This window comes from Akanthomyces muscarius, chromosome 1 (assembly GCF_028009165.1).
Source record: "Akanthomyces muscarius strain Ve6 chromosome 1, whole genome shotgun sequence".
In the NCBI taxonomy this organism is placed as follows: domain Eukaryota; kingdom Fungi; phylum Ascomycota; class Sordariomycetes; order Hypocreales; family Cordycipitaceae; genus Akanthomyces; species Akanthomyces muscarius.
Genome location: NC_079241.1, coordinates 2,254,931 through 2,269,654, shown reverse-complemented (window position 1 = coordinate 2,269,654; position 14,724 = coordinate 2,254,931). Strand labels below are relative to the sequence as shown.

The 14,724-nt window shown below is 50.7% G+C and overlaps 6 protein-coding genes across 6 annotated transcripts; 5 read left to right on the top strand and 1 right to left on the bottom strand.

The window, feature by feature from the left end:
• Positions 1-360: 360 nt before the first annotated feature.
• On the top strand, positions 361-1,852 carry LMH87_005722 (uncharacterized protein; the record flags this gene model as incomplete). Its single annotated transcript, XM_056203490.1, has 2 exons — positions 361-664; positions 720-1,852. The coding sequence occupies 2 exons, from the start codon at positions 361-363 to the stop codon at positions 1,850-1,852; spliced, it is 1,437 nt and encodes a 478-aa protein (XP_056058945.1).
• A 438-nt stretch (positions 1,853-2,290) lies between these two features.
• On the bottom strand, positions 2,291-3,134 carry LMH87_005721 (uncharacterized protein; the record flags this gene model as incomplete). The annotated part of the gene is made up of 4 exons (XM_056203489.1): positions 2,291-2,509; positions 2,677-2,766; positions 2,842-2,950; positions 3,103-3,134. The coding sequence occupies 4 exons, from the start codon at positions 3,132-3,134 to the stop codon at positions 2,291-2,293; spliced, it is 450 nt and encodes a 149-aa protein (XP_056058944.1).
• Positions 3,135-3,494: 360 nt separating this feature from the next.
• On the top strand, positions 3,495-4,384 carry LMH87_005720 (uncharacterized protein; the record flags this gene model as incomplete). The annotated part of the gene is made up of 5 exons (XM_056203488.1): positions 3,495-3,644; positions 3,770-3,982; positions 4,047-4,150; positions 4,212-4,225; positions 4,287-4,384. The coding sequence occupies 5 exons, from the start codon at positions 3,495-3,497 to the stop codon at positions 4,382-4,384; spliced, it is 579 nt and encodes a 192-aa protein (XP_056058943.1).
• Positions 4,385-4,802: 418 nt separating this feature from the next.
• LMH87_005719 (uncharacterized protein) lies at positions 4,803-6,317 on the top strand (the record flags this gene model as incomplete). Its single annotated transcript, XM_056203487.1, has 2 exons — positions 4,803-4,994; positions 5,046-6,317. 2 exons carry the CDS (start codon positions 4,803-4,805, stop codon positions 6,315-6,317), a joined length of 1,464 nt encoding a protein of 487 aa, XP_056058942.1.
• Positions 6,318-8,592: 2,275 nt separating this feature from the next.
• Positions 8,593-10,140, top strand: LMH87_005718 (uncharacterized protein; the record flags this gene model as incomplete). Its single annotated transcript, XM_056203486.1, has 2 exons — positions 8,593-9,392; positions 9,447-10,140. The coding sequence occupies 2 exons, from the start codon at positions 8,593-8,595 to the stop codon at positions 10,138-10,140; spliced, it is 1,494 nt and encodes a 497-aa protein (XP_056058941.1).
• A 2,740-nt stretch (positions 10,141-12,880) lies between these two features.
• LMH87_005717 (uncharacterized protein) lies at positions 12,881-13,468 on the top strand (the record flags this gene model as incomplete). The annotated part of the gene is made up of 2 exons (XM_056203485.1): positions 12,881-12,938; positions 12,993-13,468. 2 exons carry the CDS (start codon positions 12,881-12,883, stop codon positions 13,466-13,468), a joined length of 534 nt encoding a protein of 177 aa, XP_056058940.1.
• Between the last annotated feature and the right edge of the window lie 1,256 nt (positions 13,469-14,724).

The window sequence follows — 14,724 nt, the reverse complement described above, 5'->3', positions numbered from 1 at the left end:
TCTCCCTGCTTGTTAGTAATTCGGCAGGGCCAGTTTGGCGTATGTTGAAAACCGTGTTGGGATGCGCAAGGCCGTGAATTACTGATGATTGAGTGGAGGTCCCTGGGCAACCGATGTTTTTGTTTTGTTTGGACGCGACACCCACCCACCCACTACCTAAGTGGTGGGGTGCATCGGACCCAGGCGCGTGTCAACCACCGACCGCTAAAGAGACAGCTGCACTACAGATTGGCATACAAGCTTCGGAGTCTGGGCGTTGACTGTTGGCAGGCATACTTGTTCGAACCAATCGTGCACTTAAAGGATAGTATTTTCTCAGCTCAGCAGGCTGGCCGACTAAAGCTTCGCTTAATCGCCACAATGACCATGGCAATGCATCAACGGCCCGAGACCTTCGACATCCACGAAGACGCAGCCACTGAAGAAACAGAGATGATGCTTGATGATGACCATATCGAAGATCTGGATCCTGCAGCATTCGAGCAGCCAGAGGAGCCTGAAGAAGAAGAAGAGGAGGAGGAGGAGGAGGAGGAGGAAGCCGAGTATGACGACAGCTCCGAAGATGAAAATATTGAAGACAGTGTCCAGGCAGACATGGACAAGCTGCAAAAAGACTTTCCCGGATTCCACGATAAATACAGATTGATAAAGCGCATCGGCGAGGGTACGCATCCCAGTCCGTACCATGGTTGTGACGGCGCAGAGCTAACAATGTTCAGGTACCTTCTCGACCGTCTTCAAAGCTGAGGACATTCGCTACGACCACTACGACAACGATTGGGACTTTGAAGATGATAGCGCGAAGTGGACACCGCCGCCTTTGAAGCGGGATTCAAGTCAGAATTCTCTGCGGGCCAAGAAGAAGTCGCGATTTGTCGCCATTAAGAAGATTTACGTCACGTCGAGTCCCGCGCGCATCCTGAACGAGCTCGAGCTCTTGCACGATCTGCGACAGTGCCCATCCGTCTGCCCACTCATCACGGCATTCCGTGAAACAGACCAGGTAGTAGCCATTCTGCCATACTTTCGTCACGGAGACTTCCGTGCCTATTTTCGGGACATGACCATTCCCGATATTGCCATCTACCTGAGATCACTCTTTACAGCTCTGAAGAGTGTCCATGAGCACAGGATTCTGCATAGAGATATCAAGCCCACCAACTTTCTCTACGACCCCGTTACACAACACGGAGTATTGGTAGATTTCGGATTGGCAGAGCGAGAAGGATCAGACAGCAAGCCCTGCCTCTGCCACGAAGCTCGAGAGTCGCGCAAGCACCGCCAAGCCAATTCGGTTTGGGCGCAGACCGCGACGACGGCACAAGCTGGATACCCCAAGTCAGACACTCGCCCGTCACGGCGTGCCAACCGTGCAGGCACCAGAGGCTTCCGCGCCCCCGAAGTGCTGTATAAATGCACTGAGCAGACCACGGCGATTGACATTTGGTCAGCTGGTGTTATTCTGCTTACCATCTTGTCGAAACGCTTCCCCTTTTTCAATTCCGCTGATGATGTTGAGGCTATGATTGAGATCGCCACCATATTCGGGTCCAAGAGAATGAAGGCCGCGGGCTTGATGCACGGCTGTGTCTTCGAGACCACCATTCCCACTGTGGGACAGCAGGGCTTTACGATGGAGAAGATTATTCTCTGGAGTACCTGCCGAACAGACGACAAGCCCTTGACTGATGAGGAACAGCAGGCCGTGCGCTTCTTGGAGAGGTGTATGGAACTGGACCCAAATCGCCGCATGACAGCTGAAGAGGCTTTGGACCATGAACTTTTACGAATTGACCAGCCGCCAGAGGACGACTTGGCCGGCGATGACGAAATGGATATGCTAGAGGCATAATAAAACGCAAGAAATCAACAACCAGACATGCTAGATACCAACGACAGGGTTATTCATGGGCAACGGTGTTCGGGGTTTGGGGCAATACTGTATCATTAGGGAACCGGCGCATAGTTTTGCAATTTACAGCCAAAATACAAACATTTGAAGATCGCATGCTGTCGAGTGGAAGTGGCACATCAATTTCACAAGGAAGCAGCGATTGCTTTACTTTTTGGCGAAAATTTTGTTTTTATTCGTTAAAACTCCTTTCCAGAGTCCCTGTATGCAATGCTCGAAGCCGACCAGCCCGGGCCTTATTGTTCATATACCCGTTTCACCGTGTAACATAAAATAAATACACAGCGGGGTCACTAAGGGCCTTTTCTCTTTTTTCCGCCGTTTGAAAAAAACCGGTTTTAAAAAATTCCTCATGCCAGACTCCTAAGCAAAGCTCCCTTACGCGACAAGCTCAACAACACCACCAGCCTCAGTAATCTTCTTCTCAGCCAGCTTGCTGACCCATCTCGCGCGGACGACCAGGGGGATCTCAGGGAGACGGCCCTTGCCGAGGACCTTGGAGTAGCCGAGGGGGAGGAGGTCGAGGACGGGGACGGTGTCCTTCTTGGAGCCGGAAACGTAGGCGTCGCGGGTCTCGACAGGGACGAGGGACCACAGCTACACATCATGTTAGCATTTTGGAAGCAGGTGAAAATGTCTTCTTGGCAACAAGATTCGCATGGTTGTCAAGTCGCTGTCGTCGGATCGCGTCATAATTTGACATTGAGAAGTCGTTGCCCAACCATGCGAGATCTGTTGTTCGGAAGACTGGGAGAAAAATGTACCTTGTCCAGGTTGATGACGGGCTTCCAGAAATGCGCCTGCTGCTTGTGGAAGTAGCGCATACCAACCTTACCGAAGTAACCGGGATGGTACTATTGTGGCATTGTTAGCATTCAGGTTCGGTGGATATCGTTGTCGCCGAGTATTTTCGAAAGGGTATGTCGAACCTTGTCCAAGTTGGTACGGTGGTGGTGCTGACCACCGGCCATACCACGACCACCGGGATGCTTGCGGTGCTTTCCTACACGACCGTGTCCGTGGGAGACGTGGCCGCGACTGTGAGAGAAGAAGTGTTAGCGCCAATGTCGCTTTCGTCGAGATGTCGAACAATTTTTCGTCACAGCGTCGATTCCAACAGGTTGCCGCAAAAAACAACAATTCCTCCCTATTGAATTCAACGTGCTTCCGTAGGATATAATAGAACGTACAGCTTGCGGGTCTTCGAAGTACGGGTAGGCATGGCGACGGTATTTGCTGATGTCGCTTCCGGGTTGAGTTGCGTCGAGGACTGGAAGTGGGTGGTGATGTTTTTGCGGCTTGGGACACTAGCCAGTCCACCCAAAAATTGTTAGCGAGAGGGCAGCACAGCCCTAAACCAATTGGCGCGAAGTGCTACTGTGGAGTGGATCGATTCTGGTGTCTGAGAGCACGTGACTCTGCGCCTGCGAAGGGCATTTTTGGAAGGTGGGTCCCTCGCTCGACCCGACCAATCAGATTGACTTCAACTGTTGTTCTCAAAACTGCTGCTCTTCACTTGTTTGGCGCGCCGCTGGATGGGGCACTGAAGACGCTGTGCTTGTCGACGACATTCGATCCAAAGATGCAGGGCATCGAAGATGAAGTCGCCAAAATCGACTTTCATCACCCATTCACTCCGTATGATGTTCAGGAGCAATTTATGAATACTGTTTATCAAGTGCTTGAATCGGGCCAAGGGCAAATCGGAATTCTTGAGAGCCCGACTGGAACTGTAAGTACCATTTCTCAAACTCATGCGAACATGGCTCTCAAGACCATGGGGTCATATTGAAGAATGAGATTCTGTGAACCGGTCGACCTCATTTCACCGCAGCTAACATAGCTAACAATCCCCAGGGAAAATCTCTTTCCCTGATCTGTGCTTCTCTCACTTGGCTGCGCAACCACAAATCATCTGCCTACCAAGCGGCACTGAAAGAAGCCAAATCATCCTTCAAAGATGAGCCAGATTGGATGATCGATCAACTTCTACGTCGAAAGAGACAAGAACTAGTACGAAGCTGGGAAGACCGAGAAAAGCGACTTGAGAATGCAAGGCTGAAAGAAAAAGTACGTGAAGACCGCGTGCGTAAAAGGCGCAAATTCGAGGCCGCTGTGGCTAGCCGTGCAGCAGGCGAAGATGACGATGGCGAGGAATGGATGCTTGACGATTGGGATGACGAGAGTGCGTCTGCGCCAAAAGACGCCCTCTCTGGCCTCAGCAAGGAGTCGCGCGATGTTCTCGAGAGGATGGGTCTCGGCGGCCCACCGCAGAAAAATGAAGAAGGCGATGCACTAGAAGAGGAGATCAAGGTGCGATCCTCTGTTTCCGTGATGATTGACGTGAATCGCCTGGTAACATATGTATTCGTAGATCTATTACACCTCCAGAACACATTCCCAGCTGTCGCAGTTCATCACGGAGCTGCGGCGGCCAAAATTTCCGGCGTCTCTACCCGAGGGCCTCTCTAGTGGCGGTGCAAAGGCTCCAGACGAGCTTGTCAAGCTTTTGCCGCTATCTTCTCGGCAAAAGCTCTGCATCAACCCCAGCGTCTCTCGCCTAAAGTCCGTTCAAGCCATCAATGATCGATGTGCGGAGCTCCAGCAGCCCAAGTCTGGTCACAAATGCGACTTTGTTCCAAGGGAGGAGCTACTGGCACAGACACATGAGTTCAGAGACACTGCGCTTGCCACGATACCAGACATCGAAGACCTGCACCAACTGGGCAAGTCACTTCAAGTCTGTCCATATTATGCGTCGCGCACGGCCTTGCCTGGTGCAGAAATCGTGACACTGCCATATCCATTGCTGCTGCAAAAGAAGGCCCGAGATGCACTAGGAATTAAACTTGAAGGCAATATCGTCATCGTTGACGAAGCTCACAATGTCATGGACGCCGTATCAAATGTGTATGCGGCTGATTTGAAGCTTAGTGAACTTCGCAGATGCCGAGAGATGCTGGGGGTATATGTGCGAAAGTTCGGAAAAAAGCTGAAAGGTGTGAATCGTGTCAATGTTGGTCGAGTCGGCCGCGTCGTTGAAGGACTCAGCGAGTACATGAGTACCACACTCAATGCCAAGGTTGGTAGCATTTGGAGATACGAGGATGAGATCAGCACTGACCTCTGATAGGACGATCACGGAATAGTTGACCCTAATGAGTTGACTAGGCCCAAGGGGATTGACCAAATCAATATGTTTGAGCTGATTCAATATATTCACGAATCTAAGCTCGCTTATAAAATCGAGGGCTATGCTTCCCACGTGGACAGCCGACAAGAAGACGGGAAAGAGCATGCCCCCAAATCAGGCACACCGGTATTACACACATTTGTGTCCTTTCTCATTGCCCTTACAAATTTGAGCTCAGAGGGTCGCATATTCCATCAAAAGCTTACTGGAGCCCCGGCTGACGTGCAATTATCGTACCTCCTTCTGTCTCCCGCATATGCTTTCTCGTCTATTACCTCAGCTGCAAGAGCAGTCATTCTCGCCGGCGGCACAATGTCTCCATTTGAAGACTACAAGGACCACTTGTTTCCTACACTCGAGGAGTCCAAAATCACGACTCTAAGCTGCGGCCACGTTATCCCCTCTACTAATCTTTGTGTCCGCACACTGGCCGCATTGAGAGCGGGTGGGCCGTCATTTGAGTTTAGCTACCAGCGGCGCGGCGACCAAGAAATGATCGGGCAGCTAGGCTTGGCAATATTGAATATGTGTTCCATCGTTCCAGACGGTATAGTCGTATTCTTCCCGAGCTATGGCTACCTCGACCAAGTTGTGGAGGCTTGGAAGAAGAAGCGGGCTGGAGATGTCCAGTCTACCTGGGAGCGGCTCAAGTCCAAGAAGACGATCTTTCAGGAGACCAAGGGTGCGTCCAGCGACGAAGTTCTCCAGAAGTACTCGGAAGCCATACTGGGATCTCGAGCTAGCAGCGGTGCCCTGTTACTCAGTGTCGTCGGAGGCAAGATGTCCGAGGGAATCAATTTTTCAGACCGCCTTGGACGGTTGGTGGTAGTAGTTGGCCTCCCCTACCCGAATATTGCGTCGCCAGACTGGAAAGCCAAGATGGAATACATCGAATCTTCGACCAAGACTCGGCTCTTGGCGCGCGGGAGCATCGCAACAGTCGAGGCCGCGAGCCGCGCGAAGCAAACCGCTCGAGATTTTTATGAAAATTCGTGTATGCGAGCAGTGAATCAGAGCATCGGACGCGCAATTCGACACCGAGGCGACTATGCAGCGATTGTGTTGCTGGATGAAAGATATGCAAGCGAGAGGATTCGCAGTAAGCTGCCGGGATGGATCCAGGGCGGGCTTCAAATAGATTCTCAAGAAAAGGGACTTGGGGGGATAATGGGAGCCCTGGGATCTTTCTTCCGGGGAAAGAAGACGTTGTAATATTATTGCTCAATGCAGAATATTATAAACTGTATTACTTCAGGATGTGTGCACACAGCTACAGTCAGCGCCATCTGCTGGCCGTATTGCGACGATGTACTTGTACCTTACTGGTAAATCCGTCGAATCCATCTGTGGCCATCAGACAAGTACGTTGGGGGCCAAAGATTAATACTGTACTGATCTTGTAACCTCGGCCTGGACACTCTACTCAGTACCAGGAATAGCAGGTCGACCAGGACAACTGACATGTCCAACTGTTCCGGCTTGGATAGCACAAGAGGTGCTCGGCGGACGTGTTATAAAAGCATGGAGAGACCTCTATGCGAACGCACGGCATGGCAAGACCAGAGTTGTCCAAATGATATTGGCTGATTGATAATGAAAAATAAAATAAAAAAATCAACACACTTGCTCTGTTGTTAGCTTGCTTTATAAGAAGATTTATATCGCTCGGTCGCGCCGAACTGTGCTTATTACTGCCGTTGTCATGGCTCAGGAACAGTCATGCGCTAAAGCCCCCTCCCCTGTGAGCCGCCGCCAGAAAGCAAAGGATTTTTGATCATGAACTAAAACGATTTTTAATAAGGCTGGCCAATGAACCCATTGACAATATTGATTTTAGGTGGCCACTCTTCCACAGGCTAACTAACCAACCGGCCGGGGCAGGCTGGACGTACGGTAGTAGCCCAGCGAACGACGCCGTCCCCTCATCGGCTCACATAAACTGACCATTATTGAAGTGCGGCTTCCTTTGCTTTAATTTGTCTTGGATTGATTCTTTTAACACCCCCCCCAAATCCAACTCCCACAAGGAGCGGAGCCCGCGCCAATCGACCAAAGCGCGGGAAAAGGTGGACGGGCAGATCTAGGACGGCCTTCCAGGATGGCAAAATACAAAGCCTGTGGAAAGAAGGACTGATTTTTCTTTTGAACGATGCCCTTGTCGAGGCTCGGTGAGCGTGAAACGCAAAGAATGCAAATGACAGAGGGACTGAGCTTACTACGCACAGAGCCTTGCATTGGCAGGCCTCACGCCTGTCCCATGCACTGCTGCATGCAATAAGAAAAGTGATTACCAATAATGATGTACAGGGATGGCCAATAGAATCCATGACAGTTTACTATGTCGTAACGCGAACAGGGCTTGATAATAAATACTAACGATATGACTGGAGTTGATGTGACGGCAGCCCACCGGTAGTGTCAAGCTAAACAGTGGCAGGAGTCATGAGGCGACTGACCAGGTTCTCGGCATTTCCTAACGTTGGATAATAAACTCTTCTGCGCCCTTTAAATTGTGGCGTTTTTTCGGTGCTCATTTATTTCACTTGGCGTTTACCCCTGGCAAGTACCGGCTTACCACGCATTTCGGATGGTGGCGCCGAGACACTTTCTGCAGCCTGTCCGTGGCTGCAGCGACAACCACATCATTATGCAGCACATTGAGCAGATTGGCAGGATATCGGCACACGCATGGTCCGGAAGAGGGCACGGGGACGGGCGAGCACCTAGTTCGGGGGCCCAAATGTGGATTGCCCCTGCAACCACGGCATGTTAGTTTCTTTTCGTACTGCTAGTTGCGAGAACACTTGCGCCAGTTGGTCGCAAAACTGCGTCTCATCAGCAGTAAACCCGTAATTAGTTGCTAGCGCACTGGCAGTTCGCCCCTGTCCACTGTGGCGGAAAACTACCAGTACGCTCGTAGACTAAATACCAAGGGGGAAGGAACTGATCCACTGCCACCACTATGACAGAAAGGCAATACCACCGGTCGCGCTCCGGGGTCCGATTTTGCCGTGCGAGCGGGACAGAGGGGAGAGAGGCGGACACAGTCGGAGCACTTAGAAAAACTTAGTCCTCTTCATCATCACTAGGATTCTGGAGGTTTGTGCTAGATCCGCCGCGGCAGCATTCTCACCGGTAATCTGTTCGGCCATTCAACGAGACTCGAGCAGAAAAACTCTACATTCCACGGTGGAGGCTGCTCGGCACTTGGCTGCGCAAATCTACCATCCCCGGCTACAAACTTTCCACACCTCGATCCAGCATTTTCTTACCCTGGCCCGCATCTCATTGATCTGGAGCCTGTGTCAGTGTGGAGGGCAGCAACAGCAACTGTGCGCTTCCTCCAAACAATACGGCATCCGTTAATTTACAAATCGAAACCGGGCCCGAGCGACCTGGAATACGAGAGCCACCTCAACTGGAAACAGAGTCAACATCGGCCGGTTGTGACGAGCTCCAGATGTCCCAGGACACGAGAATGAGCGCCATGGAGGCTGACTCGACAGTTAAGCACGCGGGCAATCAGCGTGTCGACGAGGAACAGGTAGACTCTAGACGGAGTAGTGTGTCCTCTCTGCCCGCCACCTTTCAAAAGATTCTTCGCTACGGACGGGTCGAATCGCGCGGCATCGAGCCGATCCCAATCGAAGAGCGCACGTCGACCCGGTACTACAACATTGCGACAATCTGGACGTCAATCAACACAAACATCATCGGCATCACCTTTGGCATGCTGGGGCCCTTGGCGTACAACCTCAGCCTGCGAGACTCGGCTCTCGTCATTCTTTTCTTTAACATTCTTTCTTGCATCATTCCTGGATACCTGTCAACTTTGGGACCGAAAACGGGTTTACGGCAAATGATCCAAGCCCGCTATTCTTTTGGCCGATACCTCGTTTCGATACCGGTACTCCTCAATTTGGCAACCATGACTGGCTTCACTGTCATCATCTTCATTACCGGTGGGCAGTGCTTGGCCGCCGTCTCCAACGGTTCAATCTCCCCCACCGCCGGCATTATAATTATTGGCATCATATCTTTGGTAGTATCGTTCTGTGGATTCAGGGTCTTACACATCTTTGAGACATACGCTTTCATCGTTGCTTTTATAGCAATCACAATCACTGCTGGATGTGGTGGAGCAGGTCTTGCGAAACAAAGTTCGCCGTCCAAGCCGGCAACCGCTGCCAGCGTGCTCAACTTTGGCATGATTGTTGCAAGCTATCAGATTCCCTACGCTGGGTTGGCGAGCGACATGTCGGCCTACTTCAATCCCAAAGTTTCGACGTAAGTAGTATCGGACTCGACAATAGTCTACTGTGTTGACTAACGTACCATTAGATGGCGAGTGTACTGGTATACCTATCTTGGTCTTATGACGCCCACCATTCTTCTTATGACCCTCGGCGCAGCTATCGCCGGTGCTGTGCCGAACAACCCTGCCTGGCAAGAGCAATACGACAAGTACCTTGTTGGCGGTGCTCTATCCGGCATGCTTGCCCCTGCCGGAGGCTTTGGCAAATTTGTCCTAGTAATTCTTGCGCTCACCCTTCTCGGAAACACCTGCGGCACATTTTACAGCATCACGCTCAACTTCCAGACGCTGCTTCCTTGGCTCTTTCGCGTGCCACGCTACGTGTTCGCCTTTATTATCACGGTCATCATAGTGCTTGTCTCAATCTTCGCGGTCGACAACTTCTTCGTAAGCATAGAAAATGTGGTCGCGCTCATCGGCTACTGGTCCTCGCAATTTTGTGCCATTGTCATTGTCGAGGACGTTGTCTTTCGCCGCCGCAATCCCAAGACCTACGATCATGCCGCCTGGTGCGACGCGAAAAGGCTTCCGCTTGGCATTGCGGCCATGAGTGCGGGACTGTTGGCCTGGGGGCTCATTGTACCCGCGATGAACCAGGTGTACTTTACTGGGCCTATTGCAAAGCACACGGGCGATATTGGCTTCGAGCTTGCCTTTTTCGGCAGTGGTCTGTTGTACATACCTCTGCGATATGCCGAAAAGCGTCTGTCTGGGAGGTAGTGGCCATGAAACGATCAACAGCGCATAAAGAACGTTGTGTTTTTATTCTTGTGTATATATCGTAGAAACGGGGATGGCCTGTGTCCAGCGTGACCGGTCTGAGCGGGTTCATTTGCATATGGAGCATCTTTGGTACAGACCAGGAGTTATTGTCATTTCATAGAACAAAAGCGAGACGCTGGAAAAAGCACTAGTTCTAATACACTTTGCTCGCAGCCTGGTTTCGTGTTCCGCAACGGCTGCCAAGGCCTGTTTATTCATCTTCGACTAATTAGCAGCCAGTCAACGGCAAAGTTTGACACTCGCGGCCCAAGCCAAACTATATCAGTCCATTCTCGGATCTTGCGCAATGCGATCGCTGTGCCCAGTCGTTTACTGCCATAATCTTCCCGAACGTCTAAAACTGGCCAGCGCGAGTGTCGAGGCTGTCGAGGAAGGGTGTGCCTGCATATGCCTACGGCCGAAAGCGCACTGTAAAAGTACATCGAATTTGTTTTGACTATTCGTCTGATGAATCTCAAACTCTATATCTGGTTACTATAGTGGCCTTTTTCTTGCTACCTCATGACGGCTACTGGCAAGACTGATCTACCAGGGCGTCGCTCCAAGACTTTGCCAAGTATTCCTTCCAGGGTTACCAAACAGAGAAGAAGTTTCATTCAACTATCAAAGAAAAATATGAAGACTCCGTTTTTCTTATTCGTTCAGCCTTCTCTCCTCCAGCATCAGGCCTGTTTCTGCCTTTCGTACGATCCTCGTGGATAGAGTATTAAGAAATAATCAGCCTCTCTGATCCAGTCAAGTATCGAAGACGAAGCAGAACCAAACCCTCGAGTCAGTTCATGCTCAGGATCTGTCATATCTCGGCGATAGGCTGCATGGATCCCCATGTTTTTCAGCGCTTCATTCCAGTCATGGGACGGCTCCCAAGCGTCCAGCTCCGTTGCCCTTTCCATGAAGAACTCGCGCGCCTGGTCGCGGATCGATTTGTTCCTTTCGGTGGTATCTGATACCCAGGTCTACCAGATTTGCTGGGCAGACGCCGCGTCAAAGCCAAGGTATTGTAGAGACTGGAGCGAATCGACATATTCCGGAAACTCTTGAGTTTTATCCGTGTAGTTTCTCGAGTATGTAGAAACTGGAACTTTGAGAAAGCCGGTGCGTCTTGATGGTGGGTGGTGGCCTATGATTGCCATGGCTTGCGCGGAAAGTATACGACGAGACATGCTGACCAGAGTGATGAATCAATACCGCGTAGATCTTGTAAAGTTGTGCGGTTTCGCGGTCAAAGAAATTGCGAACCGGATCTAGTCAGAACCTGGGAAAGTCTTTTGTTTTCATGCTCCTAAACGAGGAGTTCGCAGTGGCTTTCGCTTTTTAAAAATGCCCCTCAGCAAGCCAAATCTTGAGTTTGACGGCTTGGATAGGCGTCAGCCACGAAGAAACTTGGGCCTAGCCTTGCGAAACAAGTATTCTCGTATCGGCATTTTGCCACTGTTTGATCTCAGGCTCCATGTCTCAAAGTCACATGGAAGCTTGCCCCTTCTGTGTGTTAGGCATCGTGTAAGTCGACTAGTCAGTGGTGCCGGCCTGGAGATGCATCCGAACAAATCAAGACCAACGACAAGACACAAAGAGCGAATGTGGCGCGCAAGGATGCTCTACCTGGCACTGGGTCAGTTGAAAGCCAGAAGTGATAAAATTAATTTAGCTGCATGGGAGTATAAGGAAATACTTTCCTTTTGGCCGCGGAAAGCATAGTGGCTTGTCCTCCCACACGACAGAAAGCCGTGGAGTCGTTTGGCACGCTTCAGTGCAGCAAACATTTTTTGCGCTTTCAGGAAGACGCAGTTTTCTCAAACTAGAAACGCCGATATACAGTGCTCCTTTGTCTTTTAACTAAGGCTCTACCTTGTCTATTTGAGGTGCTAGCTGCTTCATGTCCCGTAGCCAACACACAAGGGTGTAGGATTAAGAAGTATATCTACACTCTGCCACAGTTATATGCCATTAAATAATGTAGTGAGTCGTGAGTTGGGGCGAAGGCTTACAAACTTGCACCGCGCTGTACGTCTTGCGCTAGGCAATTGCTTGGCAGTATAGTTTGCATTCGAAAGCCCGCGCCGCGCCGGAGTACCATCTAGACGAAATTGTATGAAACGATTGCTGAAGATCGTGTTCCACTTCTCGAAAAAAACAAATCACATTCGACTTACAACCTACTCTCGCCGCCAATATCTCTCAGCTCCCGCTTGCTGCGCTGGAATCCGCCTCACGGACTTGTAGCACTAGGCGCACGCCTTCCCGTCACCCCCGACTTCGCCGGCCAGACCCGCTTCTCCATCCATGTTCATGCAACTCTTTGACTGGAGTTGCCGAATGGGATTGGCCGCCGTCTTTCGTTCACAGCCGGTCCAAATACATAAAGACTGGTTGGAGAAGCCACACTTTTAAAACCTTCATCCACACCGCATTGAAACGTTTTCTGCAGCGATATCATAGACACCTCTACTGCAGCATCACCTAAACAATATCTGATTGCTTCTCGTCACTGCTGCCCCTCCTCCGCGCCTCACCACCCCCACCAAACTGCAACGGGCGGACATAATCACTGCTCCATCCCCTTCTGTTTCTAACAAACCTCAACGGACTTGGATATTGCATACTCAGCACTCTACCCGAATCAATTAGCAAGTTCTGCACAATCGCACGAAACCAGCTGCGAATCACACGGCAGATCATGTCTATCCTCGAGTTCATGGGCCCGGGCTATACGCCAGCCGGCATGGACCCGACAGGTATGCATAAAACATCTCTGTTTGAATAAGCCCAAAACTTACGTCGGTTGTTAGAATTCTTTGTCAACGGAGACGAACCATATGTACTTGCATCAGACTATACAATTCTGCCACAGCCGACACAGCAGCATCTACTTGTTCCCCAACTCACTGGCACCATAGAAGGTGCCGCCGATCTTCTATCTCTTCCTTCTGGGGCCGCTGTATCAGAAGCTCTGTCATCAAACGGCGCACCTGCGTACAAGCCACAGGGCTCGCCGGCTAGCACAACGAGCGGCTCGTCGCGCAGGAGAGGCAGGCTACCGACGCCGGTCGACCATGACGCGGGCGATCAAGATTCGCAGACCATCATCAAACGGCAAAAAAATACCATGGCTGCAAGAAAATACCGACAGAAGCGGCTCGATCGTATTTCGGATCTGGAGCACTCGCTGAGCGACATGACGGATCAAAGGGACGCGCTGAAACTGCAGCTCGCTCGCAAAGAAGCAGAGGTGGACGCACTGAGAGAGATGCTTTCGCGCAAGTAAAAGTCTTATCGATTGCTCTATATGTTGGGAATGTATATATATAAGAATCCCCTGGGAGCGGGTGGCTGCCTTTTACCGCGGACCTCAGTGGGCGACTCTGACGCTCAATCGTTCATTCGGTACTTTGGCGTCATTATCATCTTCTTTGCCTTTCTAATTCTTTCAATTGATTGAGATGCTCAACTCCGATGGAGTCTACGGTCTCTTGAGTGGTCCTTGTTGTGGTTGGAAGTTTCGCAGCAGTCTCGCGGCCGTGGCTGGTAGGTCAGGTTAAAAAATCACTTGTACAAAGAGGACGAGAGATATAATTGAAGCACTCCATATACATGGATTTTTGGTCGACTCATCCCAACTCTTCTTTTTTTCTCGACGGCGCACCAGCTACCTGAACATCTGGCATGCCGCTAGGGTCCAAGGGCGCGGCGGCATAAATCGCTCACTATGAGTCGAAATGACTCATAATGAGTCTAGTCGGCGTCAGATGCTACACCCCCGTTCCTGGGAGTGTTTCTACAAAATAATATGCATGCCTATTCCACGCGCAAGGCGGATTGCGCTACGATGACGGAAATGCAAATTATGAGCAGGCGGAGCTCATTCTGATTTTCTCCAATTGTGTACGATATCGCCTGGCTGATGAGGATTGAAGATACTCTGAAGTTTATTCCCGGGCCCAAGACAGCGAGTACTTCCACAACGCAAACTATTTAATCTGATCCCATCATCTCATTTAGAAGAAAAGAATTACGTTTCTAACAATGGTAGTGTCGGAAGCGACCGTTCTTTTCCGACTTGCGCAGGTTGGCCACGCCCAGCGGGCAGTCTGGTCTGGTGCGGCCGTTTCCGGCCGACCGACTTACACGATCCATAGTTGTCGCGATGGCTCGAGTGCCGCTGCAGGACTCGCAAGTAGGCCCAATAATTTCTCAAGTAGATAAAAACGATAAAGGACAGGTGCGATTACGTATTATGATCATTTGCCGCGTTTGCGCGTAAGCGGTGCAGCCGAAAGTATCTTCCTTCATCGGTTGAAGGGTGTTGTTTCATAACCACCAGTAGCATTGCCCTAAGAGGCAATATAAGGTTTTCTCGCACTTTCATTGAGATATGTGATACCAAGAGAGTGAGATGCATGTGTTCTTAACCCTACATTAGGCTTGTGACATTAATATGCATCAAGTACGTTTGCGACTGAGGCCCTGTGAGCGCATAAGTGAGCCAGACAGTAATAGGTGACAGAACCATAGTATAGCTAC